Source organism: Mustela nigripes, chromosome 2 (assembly GCF_022355385.1).
Source record: "Mustela nigripes isolate SB6536 chromosome 2, MUSNIG.SB6536, whole genome shotgun sequence".
Lineage (NCBI taxonomy): Eukaryota > Metazoa > Chordata > Mammalia > Carnivora > Mustelidae > Mustela > Mustela nigripes.
Window position 1 is genome coordinate 99,842,147 of NC_081558.1, and position 18,289 is coordinate 99,860,435.

The window sequence follows — 18,289 nt, forward strand, 5'->3', positions numbered from 1 at the left end:
AAATTCTGAGGCTCTTGGTAATAATGGTTGTACTTACTTTTTAGATGAGAAGTTCTTTCTCACTTATAATCTCATTTTAAGAGAAGAGACCCATGGGGAAAAGGGGTGTATGTTTATTTTACAGGTGGGAAACAGGTAGCACAGGATTGGTGCTCCCAGGGCCTGTTGACTTGTAGGCTGGAATTTGAGCCCGTGCTTCCTTTATCAACAGTCACACAGTTTGCCTCTCCTGGGCCCCACTCCTGCCCGAGGGCTCTAGGAGAAATAGAAGGAAGCCCTCTAGCAGGGCATAGGCTGGGATATTCCTGGCCTTCACAGCACCACCTCAGAAGACAGCATGCCCTGTGCCTGGTAGAAAAGGTGGCCCCTACCTGATGGGTCAGCAGGCTCCAACAGGTCACGGGAGCCCTCCTTGCTCATATACTCTTTTTTTTTTTTTAAAGATTATTTATTTATTTATTTGACAGACAGAGATCACAAGTAGGCAGAGACACAGGCAGAGAGGAGGCAGAGAGGAGGATCCTGCCTACCGAAAGGGGCAGGAGGGGATCATCTGAACAAAACAAATAATAGGAAAATCATTCCTATTTGCCTGTGAAATGAAATAGATACTTTTGTTCCTGATTTTTAATTTTTGTATTTAATTTTGTTCCAACCTTAGTAGTAAAGTCAACTCCCTAATCATGTTCTTCTTGACTGGCATGAAAATGGAAATGATTTTTTATCCTCTGAGTATACATTCCGTATAGGGTGGGAAGTTGGAGTGATGATAGGTAGTTTGTCAAATGGGGAAGTAGGTTGTCTATGTACAAATACTCCAGGCTTGACGGATCTCTGAGTACATTCCTATTCAATGTTTCTTGAGTTGGAAGACAGAAAATTTCTCTGCAGGAGAAAGTTGCTTCTCCCCACCATGGTGAGGATGACACATGTGGGATTGTAATTCAAACCCATACTGGGTTGCTTGAGTCGGTCTGCAGGAAACCCGCGAAGGCATTTGTGAAGGACAGCGGCCTTGGGAGGTGCCAATGGATTTTGCTGCTTTGTTAAGCCACCATGCCTCATTAGGTGAACTTGTTTTCCTTGTCAGTGTAGGGCTCTTTCTTTCGGGAGTTGTCTGATCCAGTTTCAGAGAAGGCATTTGTGTTTTGATGGAAGTTGGTGGAGCAGGAAATATTGATTTGGAAGCTGTTGACACTTGGAAAGAGGGAGTTAATTTAGATGTCAGTATTGATCAGCAGAGCTAAATTTAGACACAAGCTTGAGAGTTTCTCTTTTGAATATACTAAAAAAAAGAAAGAAAGAAAGAAAGAAAAAGGACATCTTAATTGAAACGCCATTAATGAGGATGGAAAGAGAGAGAACAATGTGCTGCTTCACAGTTGGGCATTAGAGCCCGTAGATGAGAGGTTAAAATTTGGCTGTAGTGTAGTTATACCACCATTATGTTAAACTGAGGCTTTGAGGGGAGATGATGCCACAGATGTCAGACTGAAAATTATTGTCAGGGTTGAGAACAAATGAAATTATTTAATTATTTAATGTTCTTTTGGGGTTACATGGGGCTCTCTATCTTAAATAGATGGCCCAGACACCTCTGGAGAAATGCTGACTCTTTAAGGGAATTCATTCCCCTGATTACAGCCCATGGTCTGGGACCCTAGACCACTCAGATGCTCCCTTTCTTCTAGAAAAATAGTTCAGATCACTCCCCAACCCCACAGAATGCTCTGACTGTTTTTCTGGAAAATTACTACTCTGGCAAAGATGACCTCACATTTATTAGATAATCCAAGAAGATGCATGAAACTAAGTGGATTTCCATATGTATTCCTGCAGAACAGGATCTTTAGCAGAAAATAAGTGGGGCTCTAAGATATAGGAAAAGAAATCATACTTATTTGTCTACTAAAGACACTGACTTAAATTACCCTTGTGGGCCAAGTAAAGCCGAAATTTGCTCACGATTAAAATGAACAGTGAAAACAAAGGAGAGAGTATTATCCTGTCAAGAATACTGCTCTGTTAAGTTCTCTGCGCTGTTCATAAAGGCAGAAAGGAATCGGGGTCGATCCAAGGGAGAGATGATCAAAGGAATGAGCATTTGTTTCAAAACGGAGAAAATTAAGAAGATCCATGGTCACAGTCTATAAAACCAGGAAGGATGATCGCATAGACTCTCAAACACTGTGAATCTTTAGAGCTAAGTAGTGCTGGAAATATGCCAGGCTTCAAGATACCCTCTGAGGGACCGGCCATTTCTCCTGTGGCCAGAGTTTCAGAAAAGACTGTGCCTTGTGGTAAGTCATCAGCAACATCAGGTCTTACAGTCAGAGGCCTTGAGGGTCTCCTCAGCTTTATTGTCAGCATGACCTAGAGAAAACACAGCCATATACAAGCAGCTTCCCAGCCTGCCGGTTACAGGGGACAGCCCTCTTCGCTTAGATGGCATCATCATTTGTGGACATCCACATCCAGTCTTCTCACTGGGGTTGGTCCCTGCTTCCTTGGCCTGAGGAAACAGTAGGTCCCCATTGTCAGTTCACGCATTCAGTTCAGACTGAGCTGAATTCTTAACTGGCTCCTGAGTCCCTGAGTCCCAGCAATCAGCAATACTCCTTGGGTCCCTCATTTTTATAGACATGACTTTCTCTGGTAGCCTGTGGTTGTAGGGCGTGTGTCTTAATTTTGGAAGAAGTGTGGAATGTGAGGATTCAAAGTGTTCCTTAAACGTCATCTTACCTATAGGTAAATTGTTGCCTAAGATAACTATCAACATAAAATGTTCATAATATGCATTACATTTTATGGTTTGCAGAACACTTTCACATGATGTTTCTGAGACCATACAGGATTAGTAAAAACATTTTACCATTTTTATTACAATATTTCCTCTACTCCCTTGCACTCATTTGGATGCTCATAGCATAAATAACCAGTTTTATGAACCGGAAAATAAAGGATGACAGAAATAGAAAATTATACCAACAAGAGTTGTCAGCTGATCAGACAACAGAGAATGGTGCTAACAAAACAGCTGGGGTTTCCACATCACATCAGAATACGGCAGTAAGCGCTACAGATCCTGGAACAAAAGTCAGTAGCCCTAGCCTTTTTTCCTTCTCATTGTGAGAGGAGTAAATAAAGAATCATAGCATTACCTAGCTTTGCTCCAAAATGAAAAATCACCATCTTTACCATCACCAGCCTTTCTGTCTTACCACATGCTGCATCTACCCTGCTGGAAGAAGGGAAGGTGCTATCATCTGAACTTTGCAGATGAGAAAACTGAGGCCCAGAGGCTTAGGTGGTTTTGTCAGGTAGTAAAAAGGCCCATCCTGCTTCTGGGACAGACTCAGTTATAGGGATTAGTCCCACCCCTGAACCCAAGCCATGGTATAGAAACATGCATTTTTATCTTCCTGAATAAAAACTCCTGCTTTAGATGCCTGGGATGCCTTTTTAAACAGCATTTGGGAAATAAAAATGAACAAGCATATCAAGAATATGGCATGACTTAAAGAAAGACATAGAGACTGAAGCCTATGATAGCTAAATGGAAAGCTAGTGTATGGAGGTCCCCACCACCATAGCTGTAACTGATGTTTCCAGTTGGCTGAAACTAGAGAAGAACAGATGCCAGCAAGACTCAGGAAGCCTAGAGGGAGTCAAATTGCCCCTCAAATGTTGATTTGTGATGCACACAAAGTAAATGTTTCTGTGACACCCTCAAATGCATCTTGAACCAAGCAAAACGCAATGAATCATGGCAGAAGGACTTGCATAGTTCAAAGTATACATTGTGAGCTCCATTTTCTAAAGAGCGGAAGCATTTGGGCATACCGTCCATGTATGCGTGTACCCAAACTTACAGGCAGCTTTTGGAAGTCATTAGCACCTCTAGCCAGCCAGCCCCAGCACACCACTGGCATCAGAGACTTCACACTTACACTCGGAGCCGTTAGATCTGCCACTAATTGCTTTACAGATTTGGCATCTCATCCACAATCTGCCAGACTGGCCAGACTCGCCCCACCGTTACCCATGTACAATATGCCATCAGTCATATTCTGCCTAAGGAGGAAATTTGAGAAATATTTGTGAGGATTATGGAATAGGAGAGGCCAGGCTTAGTATTTTTCTAATTGTTTAGCATGAAGAAGTTGAGAGGAGGAAAAAAAAATCTGCAAAAATCTGAAACAGATTGTGGTATCTTCTCCTTTCCTTGAAATAACAGATGGATGGTATTTACTGATCTTGAAATTTCAGAAGAATTTTTATCTCCTCTCCAAGCAAACTCTTAGACTCCCTAATAAAGAAAATATTTAGCAGTTTTCTGGTGACCAGACACAAGGTGTATTTTCAAGGCCTGATTCTTCTAGTGTGATTATTTGCACTTGACTCGAGATCTTAGCTGGAGAGTTGCCACATGCCCATTTCACCTAGGACTGTCTAGACGGTTTCCACTGTTTCTCCTTCTATTCTAATATTCCCCAGCTTAACTTTCTTTCCCCCAGTACTAATTAAGGTCACCTAGAAATTTTACTTAGCCTAGCCATTGCCTCTAGATAATTTAAATCAATTATGACTTATTCCCCCTTTTTCTAATGATCCGGTGTATGGATTATTGATGCTGTTTTCCTTGTTTTCTTTCTCCTTCCTCCTCCCTTTGGGTTGTTTATCTGTCAGAGCTCAAGTGTATCTATCTTGTAAGGCACAGAAGGTTGGACCCACCATTCAGGTGTAATTTGGGTGTTATCCATAGATAATTGTTCCCTTTTTCAAAAACATTACTGCTTACTTATCATTTATAAGGCACTGTGCTAGGCACTGTGTGAGACCGAAGCATGATTCATACTGCCCTAGTCTTCCAGAAGTTTACATCTGGGGGGAAGAAGTATGGTGGGATCTTGAAATGTAGGTCAAAACCACTGAAGAAGGAGGTCTGTGGTGAGTCACAAAGGTGGTATGGTGTGGGGGTACTGGGTGAGGGAGAGCTGTTTGTAACGGGAGTAACTGGGTTTGGAAGATTTCAAGTGGTTGGCATCTGAACTGGGTTTTTAAAGAGAGAAAAGAAGGCGCCTGGGTGGCTCAGTGGGTTAAAGAGAGAAAAGAATGCCAATATATGGAATTTATTTACTTAAACCACTCTACATTCTAGCAAGAACTTCAGAAATGTATATACAATACAATCAGATAATGTTTAAATTAAATGGGTAAGGAAATTGGAACAGAGAGTTAATAAGGGTGGAAAGGAATATATGTAGCTAAGAATGAGGTTGATACTTATAGTAAGTGCCTTATGGCACAAAATGCCAGGTTAGAGGGCAAAGATGAACATTTTAATTATCCAGAGCCTTCCTGTCCTCTCTCCAGGTGCAGTCAGAAGATAGCAAGGTCTGACTTAAGGACCCATCAGAGAAAGCCACAGCTCTGGGGAGGTTGCAAAAGCCATTCATCTGTGTTCTTGTCCTAACTCCCCAGGTCCTGGGATGGATCCGCAATGGCGAGTCAATGCTCAATGCCAGCCTGGTCAATGCCAGCTCTTTGTCCGAAGCAGAGCAGCTGCAGCGGGAACACGAGCAGTTCCAACTAGCAATCGAGGTAACACCCAAATCTGACTCCTCTGGCCTCCCTTCCCCTTTCTGCTCTGTACCCTGGGCGGGTGGATTCCTCATGCTGTGGACATTCCTTTAGGTAGTGAAGCCCTTACTCTTTCTAGTTAAGTGGTTCAGGTAGCCTCCCTGTTACCCAGGAACTGATGGGGAAGCAAAGGCAGGAGTTCACCAACCCCAAGCGGGCCTCCTATTGAAAGATGAATGTTCACAGCACAGAAGTGCGTCTTGGTTACTTATTGGCACATTTACCCATAAGGCCCCTGGTATGCTGAGTACTTGGACATTGTAGACTATGCACCATGTGAGACATGTGAAGCCAGAAGGTTAGAAGTCACTTCTAGTTCAGGAGCCCTTAAAATTGAGGGTAAACAACTACAAAAGCCATTAATACATTAGCATTCCATTTTAAAACATTTGATTTATATGCAATATATAGATTTCATTGTCAGTTTCTGCCTTTTAATGAGAACAATGAGCTTTGGAGTAGGTTGCACTAGATAGCTCACTTCCTTGAAAATAGTTGTTCACTACCACTGATTGAAGCCACATTTCAGGAATAAACTGAAACCAGAAGTTCACCAACTGACACTTGTTCTAAAGGCTATTTTAAAATAAAATAACCTCTTCCCATAATCTAAATTTTGTCATATTACTTTAAATAATACCTTTAATTATCCTTTCTACTAGAACACGTATCTTCCCAAAGAGACTTGAGCTGATTGCTTTAGAGGGGTATGGGGAAAGGAGCAGGAAATGGGACATGGGAACCATATTAAAAATAAAGTAAGTTCAGTACCAATGGGAACAGAGAGAAACCTTCAAAGTCATTCATTACTTGTAGTTCTGTTTAAAACTCAACCCACTTTTGAATGTGTAGGAAATATGAAGTATTATCTTCTACTAAAAGAATGATTGTTAAGGACAATTTTTCATAACAATGATAAAATTTTAACTCTTCGCGCCTATGTCTTTAATACAGTAATCAACTGATTACTAGACATTTTTAAACTATTATAGATTGATTACTAGGAACCATCTTGTATGTATAAACATAGCATTAGCATAAATGGCATGTTTCTATAAGATGCCTGCTATCTTCTAGGAAGCGTTACTAATAGTGGTTTACTGCCTGGGATTTGAGATTTTAAAATAGACTATATATTGCACACATAGTGTGGGCAAATCATTTTCTTCTTTGGGGGGGCAAATCATTTTCTTTTTTTTTTTTAATATGCCATTTTTTTTTTAAGATTTTATTTATTTGACAGAGAGAGAGAAATCACAAGTAGGTAGAGAGGCAGGCAGAGAGAGAGTGGGGGAGGAAGCAGGCTCCCTGCGGAGCAGAGAGCCCGATGTGGGGCTCGATCCCAGGACCTTGGGATCATGACCCAAGCTGAAGGCAGAGGCCTTAACCCACTGAGCCACCCAGGTGCCCTGGCAAATCATTTTCTAAGAAGGAACTCAGCAGAGGAGAGAGGCTTTATTATCATCAGCTGCCTCTGTCTCAGTTTACTGGCATACACAAATATAAAAGCATTTAGATCTGGGGCGCCTGGGTGGCTCAGTGGGTTGGGCCGCTGCCTTCGGCTCAGGTCATGATCTCAGGGTCCTGGGATCGAGTCCCGCATCGGGCTCTCTGCTCGGCGGGGAGCCTGCTTCCTTCTCTCTCTCTCTCTCTGCCTGCCTCTCAGTGTACTTGTAATTTCTCTCTGTCAAATAAATAAATAAAATCTTTAAAAAAAAAAAAAAAGCATTAAGATCTATTCACCACCAAGGAAAAATCTGGATTGGGGTCTCAGTTGAGAATCAGGCACACAGTGGTCAAAGCCCCATTGAGAGGCAGCATGAACAGAGTTTGGGCAGATAGACTGGGCGCGTGGCATGAAGCTGTGAGGGTGTGAGGCAGAGAGAAGACCACTGTTGGCCACACCCCCTTGTTTATCTCAAATGTGAAGGTAATTAACTTTCCTGTCCCATAAGCAAATGTTGGGTCAATAAAACCAAGTATCATGATGTACTAGAGCATTTCAATGAGTGAGTGGAAAATAGTGGGTGTATGCATTAGCAGTCTTAGTGCGATGACCAAATTCTACCGCTTGCATAAGCAGGATGTATTAATTTGTAATGGTGCTGTTTTACCCATATGGAATAGAAGCTTACTAAGCATGTATGTCCCTAATCACATTGGTGCAACTTGATCAAATATTCTTGGAATTGATATTGAGATCCCATGAGGCCCCTGTTGAGTATTTGTCTATGGTCTGAAGAGGAGATGGCAGAGCAGATAGGATTTCCAGAAGATCAAGGGAATGGAGGGTAGGCAGGTCTACAGCATAGTGAAAAGAATGAACTTCAAATATGCTTCTTCTCCAGGTGGCCTTGTGCTTCTCTCTAAAAGTGTTGTTTTAAACCAGGTTCTGCATCAAGGGAAAGTTATACCAGGGAAGATTTATACAATTTGAAAGGGATCTAACTAGTCTAGTTTGATGTGGCCCATTTTGGTGGTCATTACTTACTGGAGGCCTTCCTAGTGATTGCCAATAGAGGACATAATTTAATTTCTTGGACCCTAAGAAAAAATCCTCGGTTCCATAAGGGAAAACTAGCTATGGGAAGGATGACTAGATAATTTATTGTTAAAACTGAGATACTTCAAAGAGGGAAGAAGGATATTATTAACAACTCAGCTAGAAAAATAGGCACATAGTAGAACTATCGTGGGCAGAGTAGCATGTCTGCTCACCCTAGCTTGGGTGGACTTTTTGGTTTAAAGGTTGCATTTTTTTTTTAAGATTTTATTTATTTTTTTTGACAGAGAGATAAAGAGCACAAGTAGGGAGAGCAGCAGGCAGAGGGAGAGGGAGAAGCAGGCTCTCCACTGAGCAGGGAGCCCAGTGCTTGATCCCAGGATGCTGGAATCATGACCTGAGCTGAAGGTAGCTGCTTAATTGACTGAACCACCCAGGCAACCCATTTAAAGGCTTTAGTCTCCCCAAAGAAGGTCAGAATTTTTACCTCAAGTACTCTGAGTTTTAGGAAGATAGAACCATTCAGAACAGAGAACAGCACATAGCACCCAGAAGCATAGCTTTATCAACAAACCTGTTAATTTTTTGTTAGCATGCAAAATGGTTTGGCTGATGTGTCTTCAGGAACTGTGACTATCAAAGAGACAAGCTCAGTTTTGAAATCAACTTTATTTGAAATCCTCTTGTGTATTTTAAATATAAGCATTATGGCAGAATAAGTAGTTAAAACTAGATAATAAATTCAATTGATTTGGTTTAATTTTCTTCCATGTACTCCTACATTAACATCATGTATTAACTTCCTTGGTAATCCATGTCTTAAAGATATAACACTCAATAGGATTAGATAATAGTAGAAATAAATGCATAATAATGACTCAGGCTTATCAAAGCAAAGACTATGTCATATGCATAAAAGTTTGTCATTTGGAAATTAAAGGGGATGGAGTTCCAAGGACTATCAGATGATAATGAGTTTCAGAATAAGGAAGAGGATTTATTACATAGTCTAAATTATAGGACAATTAGAGTTAGTCCTTCACTCCCAGAGAAAAAGACATAATCATGGGGTTTTGATGACAATTATATGCTGGTTTCATATACTGAGGAGAAGCCAGTTAATTATCATAATCACTAATGTTCATTTGGTGAACCCTTCCTCTGCGGGAAGCTCTGCGGATACCATTCTAACTCTGGAGATTAAATAATGTGGTGTGATATGGTGGGAATGAACACAAGAATAGTCAAAACTGAATCCTATCCCTAGTGTCATCACCCCCCTGGTTGTATGTTAGGGGGCAGGTCACTCAGCCAGCCTCAGCCTCAGATTTGTAATTTATGAAGTGGGAATAATAACATCCACCTTGTCATGGTGTTGCGAGAACTCGAAAAAAATACGCATAAGCCTAGGGCCAGGTACCCTTGGATAAATGACAGTTATTAAAGTGATGTTTAAAGTCATGTTTGCCTTGAGAATCAGCCAAATATATTAAATGAATGATACAGGAGTTCAGGAAAGAGTAGTTTTTAGTGAGTCTCCAGCTGTCCAAAAGGATTTTTTTTATATAACATTTAAAAAATTGTTAATTCCACTGTAGTTAACATACAGTGCCATATTAGTCACAGGTGTGTGATATAGTGAGGCGGCAATTCTGTGCATTACTCAGTGTTCATCATGATAGGTGTACTCTTTAATCTTCTCTTAAAGGAGACCAGACTTGAGCTGAGTCTCAAAGGACAACTGGAACATAGATGGGGAGAGAGGAAGGGGTGTTCACTAAAAGACAGGAAGAATGAAGGTAACAAAAATAAGCTCATTATGGTGAGCGCTGTGAATTGTGTAAGATTGATGAATCACAGACCTGTACCCCTGAAACAAATAATACAGTATATGTCAATAAAAACAAAACAAAACAAAAAGACCTGCTCTAACAATTCTCAGGGTCAATGTGAATCTAATTAGACAATAGATATTAAAGTACTCCTCTAAGTAAAAATTAAAAAAAAATAAGCCAGGTTGTGTTTGCAGAGGGTTTTTTTAAGGAAGTAGTAGATGATAATGTTATGGAAGTCGTTCAAGACTACATTGGGAGGAGATTTTAAGAACATCCTTCAGAGTTTGGACTTAATTTTATAGCAGTGGTAGAATGACTAAAGGCTTTTGAATTGAGAGAAGGGAATGATGTTTAAGCACAAAATTAGAGTTTTGGAGCCAGAAGAACATTAGGGGTCACTTCACCCAAGCACTTCCTATTACAGAGAACCAACTGATGTGTTGGAAATGTGAGGGATGGGTTTGATGGATTCGAAGTGGAAGGCAAGGAGACTAGCTCTGGGACCACCATGGAAGTCCAGGCATGCAGTGGGTTGGACTGGGACTTGAGGTGAGGAACAGCAGTCCAGAATGATGTCCAGATTGTAAGCCCAGGTGACAACAAGGAGGGCACCATCAACACCAATGGTAGACTGCCATGGAAAGATACTTCCAGAGGGAGGGATTTCATTTTAATGTGGAATTTGAAAAGATGTCTGGGAGGAAGCAGGATGCTCTAATAGAATGGTCAAGCCATTTGCATTCACTGAGGAGCCTTCCTCCTCTCTCCAGGAAGACCTGTCACTTCTTTTACTAAGAATACATCTTTGTAAGTAGCTAAGGTGGGGCAGGCAGCTAAAGCAATTGAATCAGTGCTGCTGGCTTGGAGTGAGAAATATGGCGGGCAGCTCACCCTCACCCCCAAAGACAGTTAAAGATGAGGGTCCCATGTAGTGTGAGAGTTGAATACTGGGCGACATCTACAAAAAGGAAGTAATAGCAGCCATGGGTATAGATAAGAGTTCCACAGAAGGGAACAAAAACCAAGAATGCACCTTGGGGTACCCCTCTATTTAGGAGACAGGAGAAGAAAATGGTGCCAATAAGTAAAACAGACAAAGAAATCTGGAATTTGTGGAAGATCATTCTGACCCTTAGTTTACTTTTTTTTTTTATTTTAAAGTTTACTTTTTCTAACCATGTTCAACATTTAGGAACTCAAATTCTGATCTGATCATCACTATCGAGAGGCTGACTTAGTGGAGAAACAAGAGAGTAAAGGAGTCTAGGTTGCTAGAGGCAGTCATGCTAACATAACGAACACTGAGTACAGATTCCAGAGACGGGGAAGGGAAGCCAGGAGATAGGTGATAGAGGGAGGGGGGGAGTTATAAACAGGACTGCGCAGACTGCAGTCTAGGATGGGGGTGAAGGGGGCTGCATGGTGTAGGGGTGATAGGGAGGGAAGTTGCACTCACACAGGGAGTGCCAAATGGATCAGCTCTTGTGAACCATCCCAGCACTGCTGCCAGAGAAGAAGGGCAGAAGTAATTCTAGAGTAAATTACTGGGCCACTAGCTGTCCCTTTTCACCAGGAGCTGAGCTATACTTTCCTAAGCATGCAGAGGCCAAGTCAGCCCTGTACCATTGAGTTAAAGTGATCCTCGCAGTTGAGGTCGGGATAATATTAGGTCTTTGAAGTCCTATGTTTCAACCACATCCATACTTTATTTTAGTAAATTTTAATCCCTTTTAGCTCTCTATCTCTGCCATCCAGTCCTCCAGCCTGGTCTCCCCCTCCGCCCTGCAGTTAATGGGAACTCTGAGAATGCAAACCACATTTGGCTTGAATAAGAAAATAAACCTTCCGCTGTATATATCCCTATATATTATCCTAAAGGCAAACATAAGTAATGTAATAATGTAGGGATTACACATTGAGCTGAATTATGTACTATGCTGTTCTGTTCCCTTTGTGGGGTGCTAAGGAATGGTGAGATGCTGCCTTAGGCTTTATTAACCTGCCCAGTCCTACTGGAATCCTTTTCAGCTAATGTTTAAAATGATTGCATCATTGGCTAAACTTTGTATTATGTGGAGTTGTTTTTTCTTACATTTGACGTAAAGTGGAGCTATAGCAGTAATCTCCTTGAAAACTCTTAACTACAGTGAACAATTTTATGATTAGATTTGAAAAGAAAATTTGACTAGTGTCTGAACCAATCAGGAGCAGATGTATACACAACTGCTGTTTCTCTACCACAGAAACGGAGACATCTTTAGAGCCAGTGACGCGAGAAGGAGAGTGGGGGCAGGAGTTGGGGTCCTGAGCATTCGGTTAATGAAAACGCATGATGTTCTTTTTTTTGAAATATGCTTTAAAAGCAATGATGTATTAATCGTCATAACAAAATGTTTGAATCCACCATTTAAAGCTCTTTAACTTTTCTGCATCTTTCCACTCACGCCTCACTCCACCCCCTCCCGTACCACGCCTGGGTCGTTCCCACGGACCTCTCTCTCCTCCCCTTGTGCCCAGTCCCTCTTTCATGCCACTTCCTTGCAGAAGACGCACCAGAGCGCCCTGCAGGTACAGCAGAAAGCTGAGGCACTGCTCCAGGCCGGCCATTATGACGCTGACGCCATCCGGGAATGTGCCGAGAAAGTGGCCCTCCACTGGCAGCAACTCATGCTGAAGATGGAAGACCGGCTAAAACTAGTCAACGCCTCTGTGGCATTTTATAAAACTTCTGAACAGGTGAGGGAAGGGCTGGGAGATGGGGGACTAATGTTGGTGGAAGGTTGTTTTTTTCCCCTCATACTGCTAACCTATACTATCTCCCTCAAGAAGCAGCTAGTCCTCTCAGCAGTAGCCTTTTAGAATAGAATAATGACATGAAAATAACTACAGTTAGCCTCCTTATAATATTTTCCATTAAAGAAGTTAACCATGTGATTTGTTTCTTGTAACATCTCAGCCTCATCAGATCTAAGTATTGAAGGAGAAATTAGGTGTATGCTGAATACTAGGTTGATGGCTGTCTCAGCCAGCTACTGCCACGATAATGCTGTGTAATGAATTACCATACAACTCAGTGACATAAAACTATGAGCATTTTGTTTTTAAGTATTTGAGTTCAGCTGATCTTGACTGAGTTTGATAGAACCAGGCTCTAAGCTGGACATCTGGTCTAGATCTTTTTTCATGTCTCTCAGCCTCCTGGACCAGCAGCTACTTGAGGCACATTTATGGTGAAGAGTAGGAGTGCAAGAGCCCAAAATCTGCTGTGCAATTGCATCTCAAATCTCCAAGTGTGCCACATGCTCTAACATCCTTTCGGCCAAAATGAGTCACATGGCCAAGCCAACATCAGTGAGGCAGGGAAGTCTATGCCTCCAGTGAAGGTCAGGAGAGTAGGGTGAGAATCTGCAGAGCATCATCTGGGGTGCCCAGTCAGGCCCTATGCTTGGAAAACATACACTCTTTCACTCATGGGGCTCTCCATCTGACAGAGGAGACACAGCCATCTCTCCTCCATAGGTTATGAGCCAAGCAGATGGGGTGGAGCAGCTGTGGGAGAAAAGGCAGGAGATGCACACAGCGGGATGACAAGGATTTAGAGCCCTTACTTTCCCATCTGTACGGTAATATGTACAAGGGCTAAGAGGATTTCTAACTGACTTGGGTGCTTTCAGGGAATTCTTTCATGAAATAGAGGTTGAAAACAGACATAATTGTCTTCCATGTAAAACATGTTCCTCATTGGAATTGCTCCCTGGTAGAAATAGATCAGAGAAACCTTCTCCTCTGGGTGAATTACAGGGGCCTTGGGTAAGTCTACCTGGAGTAAATGTAACATGCCTCTCTGAGGGCCCTGTGGCCAGTGTTCCAGCCTCCACACCTTCTCTGTGTTCTCAACTGATGGTGTCTTGATGGCCCCAGAGTTGGGAGCAGCAGACTAAGGCAATTTATCAATTCAACAGTATCCCAATCGAACCCCAGCAAACTTTTTGATAAAAATTGATACACTGGTTGTAAGATATATATGGAAATAAAAAGAACCAAGAATAACCAATCTTGAAAAGAAAAAGGAAAGTTGGAGTTACACTACCTGATTTAAGACTTATTCTACACGTACAATGATCAAGATGGAATGATGTTGTTGTAAGAATAGACACAAGGAAAAAGAATCGAGATTCTAAAAGTGGACTCACAAATATGCAGCTGATTTTTGACAAAACAATTCAGAAGTGAAGTCTTCAACAAATGATGCCAGATAACTGAAATCGGGCTTCCCCTGCTAACTGAAAGTAGTGTTCCTATGAAAACTTTTATAAGCTGAAATCAGATGCAAAGAAGCAATGACCATTTACTTAGATGGAAGAAATTTTTGAATATTTCCAGACCTAAAAAGTAACCTCTTTTAGGCCTTTCTGAAATCTTAGGGACACATCTTGCTAACAGCTACACAGAATAAATCGAGATAAATCACAGGTGGTCACAGACACAGTTCGGAGCTGTTGCAGCTGGATGCTGAGATGCTACTTCTCCAGGAACTACACCTGGGGAAGGATCTTGGGTGGGAGGTACCACTGTCATTGCCCAGGATGTGTACTGCCTCTAGAACAGCCCCACAGCTCACTGCAGAACAAACACTGAACACTACCTTCACCTTTTGCCTTTTATCATAAGAGTGAAAACCTACCTCATATTTCTTTCAGTTAGCAAAAACAGGTACTAATGTAGGTCTTTCATAAAAGCGAAATGGCATAATGTGAACTTGTAGAAAGCAGGGACTACCTATATCCATTTTTTTTTAAATGAGGTTAAGCCCTGTCTAGTATCACACACAAATTTTAGTTTTTGATGGATCTAGATGCTGACGAGGACAAAGCACTACATTAAAATCAGGAAATTTGATCCAGAACTGACCCAGATCTTTGTTTCTTTAGCTGCTAAATTGAAAGATTTGTGTTTGATAATATTTTCATTTCTTCTAGTTCCCAAGTTGTTTTTAGTCCAGTATTATCATGGGACCTAACTATGTCTTTTCTTAAAGTTTTTGCTTCTCTATAATTCATTTTCTCTCAAGACTTGGGTCGTCCTACACATGTTCATGCCTTCCATAAGAAGAAGTGTGTGGTGCTAGAGGAGTCAGAATTCAGGGTCAGGCCTTCTCATGACATGGGGAGCACATTGGCTACTAGGGTGTGCTGCCTGGGACATCTTTTAGCTCAATTCATCACTCAGTAAACATCCTATCCAACACCATACTCTTCCTCAAAAGGGATGACTTTCTCAGGCAAAGGGGACCTGGGATATGTAGCTGTTCCCCACCTCCTGCCATAGCCAAGCGTTCAAAGCCTAGTGAAGGAAAGTATAGGGATAGGAGTTTCTGTTTTCTGCATCCTTCCCCAGGCCTTGACACAAGATTGCCCTGGGTCCCCTTCTGTTACACCCAACCTATCTTCCATCCAAGAGCCATTCAAAATGCTTTTGCTTTTAGAGTATGACCTCTTAGCACTTGAAGAACAACTCTTTTTTTTTAAGTTAACCCAAGTGTATTATCATCTGAACAAAACGTCTCTTTTGTAATTGAAGGTCTGAAGATGTCACTGCCTTATGACAATACCTCTAGACATTTTGCGGGGATATTTTTGCCAAGGGAGGGGAAAGAAAACATTTCATTTATGGCCCATAAGTCCCACAACACAGCTTTTTGCTCCTTTATTTCTATTTAGGGCTACTTCCTGTAGGGCAAGTGTGGATGGTTGGACAAGCCTAAGCCTAGTGTATTCTCTAAACTTCATTTTCCTGCTCTGCCACATTGACAGAGTTATCATGAAGTTCAGTGATAGAATATATAAAGAACACTTTGAACCCCTCCCCAAATTACTGGTCTTTTTTCTTCTCTTACCCTGTATACTCTCCCTAAGTGACGTTGGCCTTCAGCCAGTAACTGTCCAATGATTCCAGAATCCATCTCTCAGACCTAACCTGTCTCCTGAGTTCAGCTGTGTCCTAGACTTACCTTCCATGTCCCAGAGGCACCACATGTTCTAAATCTACAGACTGAACTTCAAATGAAACTAGTCACCTGCATAGGCTTCTGTTGGCTGAAGGTGCTCAGAAGACACTCTCCTGATCTGTTAATTTACTGAAACTTTCCTCCGTGGTTCATTAGGTCTGTAGTGTCCTGGAGAGTTTAGAGCAAGAATACCGGAGAGACGAGGACTGGTGTGGTGGACGAGATAAACTGGGACCAGCTGCAGAGATCGACCATGTCATCCCACTCATCAGCAAACATTTGGAACAAAAGGAGGCCTTTCTTAAGGTCAGAGCACATTGTCATTGAAGATCACATGTACACACACACACACAGTTTCATCATATGGGATTTCCATTCCCCTCTTTTTCCTCACTTCTTATCTAAAGGGAGGCATTTATAGAGAAGATATTGGCTGGTTAATTTGGAAGGTTGAAAAGTTATGCTTCCAACATTATTTATCTCCCTACTTTCTTTATAATTAGACAGTTATACACCATTACTGCAGGTGCCTGTTTGAATATCTTGATATCTCATTGATGTTGGTAATAGAGATAACACATAGTTTCACCCAGTTATGTTTGGCTTATGAAAATATTTTTAATTGAAACACAAAGCCTTGGAAGCATCTGTTTGACTCAGTCAGTAAAGCATGCAAACTCTTGATCTCAGGGTTGTGAGTTCAAGCCCCCATATTGGGTGTAGAGATAACTTAAAAGAAATAAATTTTAAAAAATTATATATATATGCTCTCACGCACATGCATATATACATATATATATGTCTAGATATAAAACAGCATTAAAATAAATATTTTATAAATGGATGATGCAAAATTTAGGGCAAGAATTAAATAAATTTAGACACCTTATTTATTTGCCAATCTAGCAATTATCAATAACCATTAGATATAACACCATTTATTCTGTGGCATGAAGAGAGAAATACCTCATTTTGTTTGTTTTGTTCTTATTAGAGCCCCAACTTCCCAGAGAGGAAGCACAGTCCTGTTCTGAGCAGGCTTTCAGCTAGTGTGGAAAGTCCTAGTAAGCCTCTTTCCTCCAGCCTTTGATCATCTCTCCAACAGTCATCTGTGTTAAAACTTATCTAAAGGCTCTGTTTACTCTCAAATTTCTTGCTTTCATGTTCTGCTTCCTTTCAGGTTTCTGGGAGTACAAAGAGAATTTTTATACCCTGACATGTTACCACTGCTTTTCTATAACTCTGTAATTAACTGACTTTCTTTTATTAGGGATTTTTTCTACTTGACCACCCCTTTGAGTTTCACTTTTTTCTCTCGCTCCCTCTCTTTTTGAGATGGCTTCTCCCTACTGTCCTCCTGTCTATCAGGTGTGTGCACCCACACTCAGAATCCTTAGCAATGAGCTCTTACCAATAAGATTAAATAAAAAGTCTTCTATACAGGGTGCAAGAGATTTTAGAAGTCTTCTCTACCATAAAACAAAATTTAAAACAATGACCAAACGAGAGCATATGAAAGACTTTTAAAAGAGGTATAAAGATATTACTTCATAAAATGACATGTTTCTTTTGAATAATGAAAGAAGAAAATGTTCTGGCCTAACATTTTCCGTATGTGCCTAAAATCATAGGTGAGAAATTCCCTGTGCCTGTGGGAATTAAATGCCTGATGGATGGACTATTGAGTTCCCCATTTAGGTGTGTTAGTTGATCTATGTTGGATACCTTAGCTTTGGACCACCATCCAGCTGTTAAATTCATGGACCTCACAATAGATGGACCCACCCAAAAATCTTTTACCAGAGCTCCCAGAAACCATGTTGTTAATGCAAAATTTAAAATAATTTTTTACTATCTAATTTAGAGAGTCAGTTGTTAAATGTCAAAGGTATTAAAATTTGACAGTTTCATCTAGATAATATCGGAAACTGTAGATTAAAAATTAGTGGACTAGGGTAAATAGCAGTCCTCCTTATCCTTGGGGAATATGTTCCAAGACCCCTAGGGGATGCCTGAACCTGTGAATAGTGTTGAACCCTACATATACCATGCTTTTCCCTACTCATATACACCTATGATAAAGTTTAATTTATAAACAAGGCACAGTAAGAGAGGAACAGCTGATAATAGATAACTGATAGATACGTAGAACAACTATGACAATATACTGTAATAAAAGTCATGTGAATATGGTCTCTCCCTCAAAATATCTCACTGCACTGTACTCACCCCTCTTGTGATGGTATGAGATGATACAATGCCTGCGTGGTAAGGCGAAGTGAGGGGAATAGCATAGGCAGT

The 18,289-nt window shown here is 41.1% G+C and overlaps 1 protein-coding gene across 17 annotated transcripts in view; it reads left to right on the forward strand.

The window, feature by feature from the left end:
* Positions 1–18,289, forward strand: part of KALRN (kalirin RhoGEF kinase) — a 656,868-nt gene that overhangs the window by 376,252 nt on the left and 262,327 nt on the right. For 12 of the 17 annotated variants that reach the window (XM_059391106.1, XM_059391110.1, XM_059391095.1 and 9 more), the window contains 3 exons: positions 5,485–5,604; positions 12,499–12,717; positions 16,145–16,294. In XM_059391106.1, coding sequence (XP_059247089.1) covers positions 5,485–5,604; positions 12,499–12,717; positions 16,145–16,294 — 489 coding nt within the window. The remainder of the gene's footprint in view (positions 1–5,484; positions 5,605–12,498; positions 12,718–16,144; positions 16,295–18,289) is intronic. The other 5 variants (XM_059391108.1, XM_059391111.1, XM_059391098.1 and 2 more) reach the window with 1 other exon arrangement.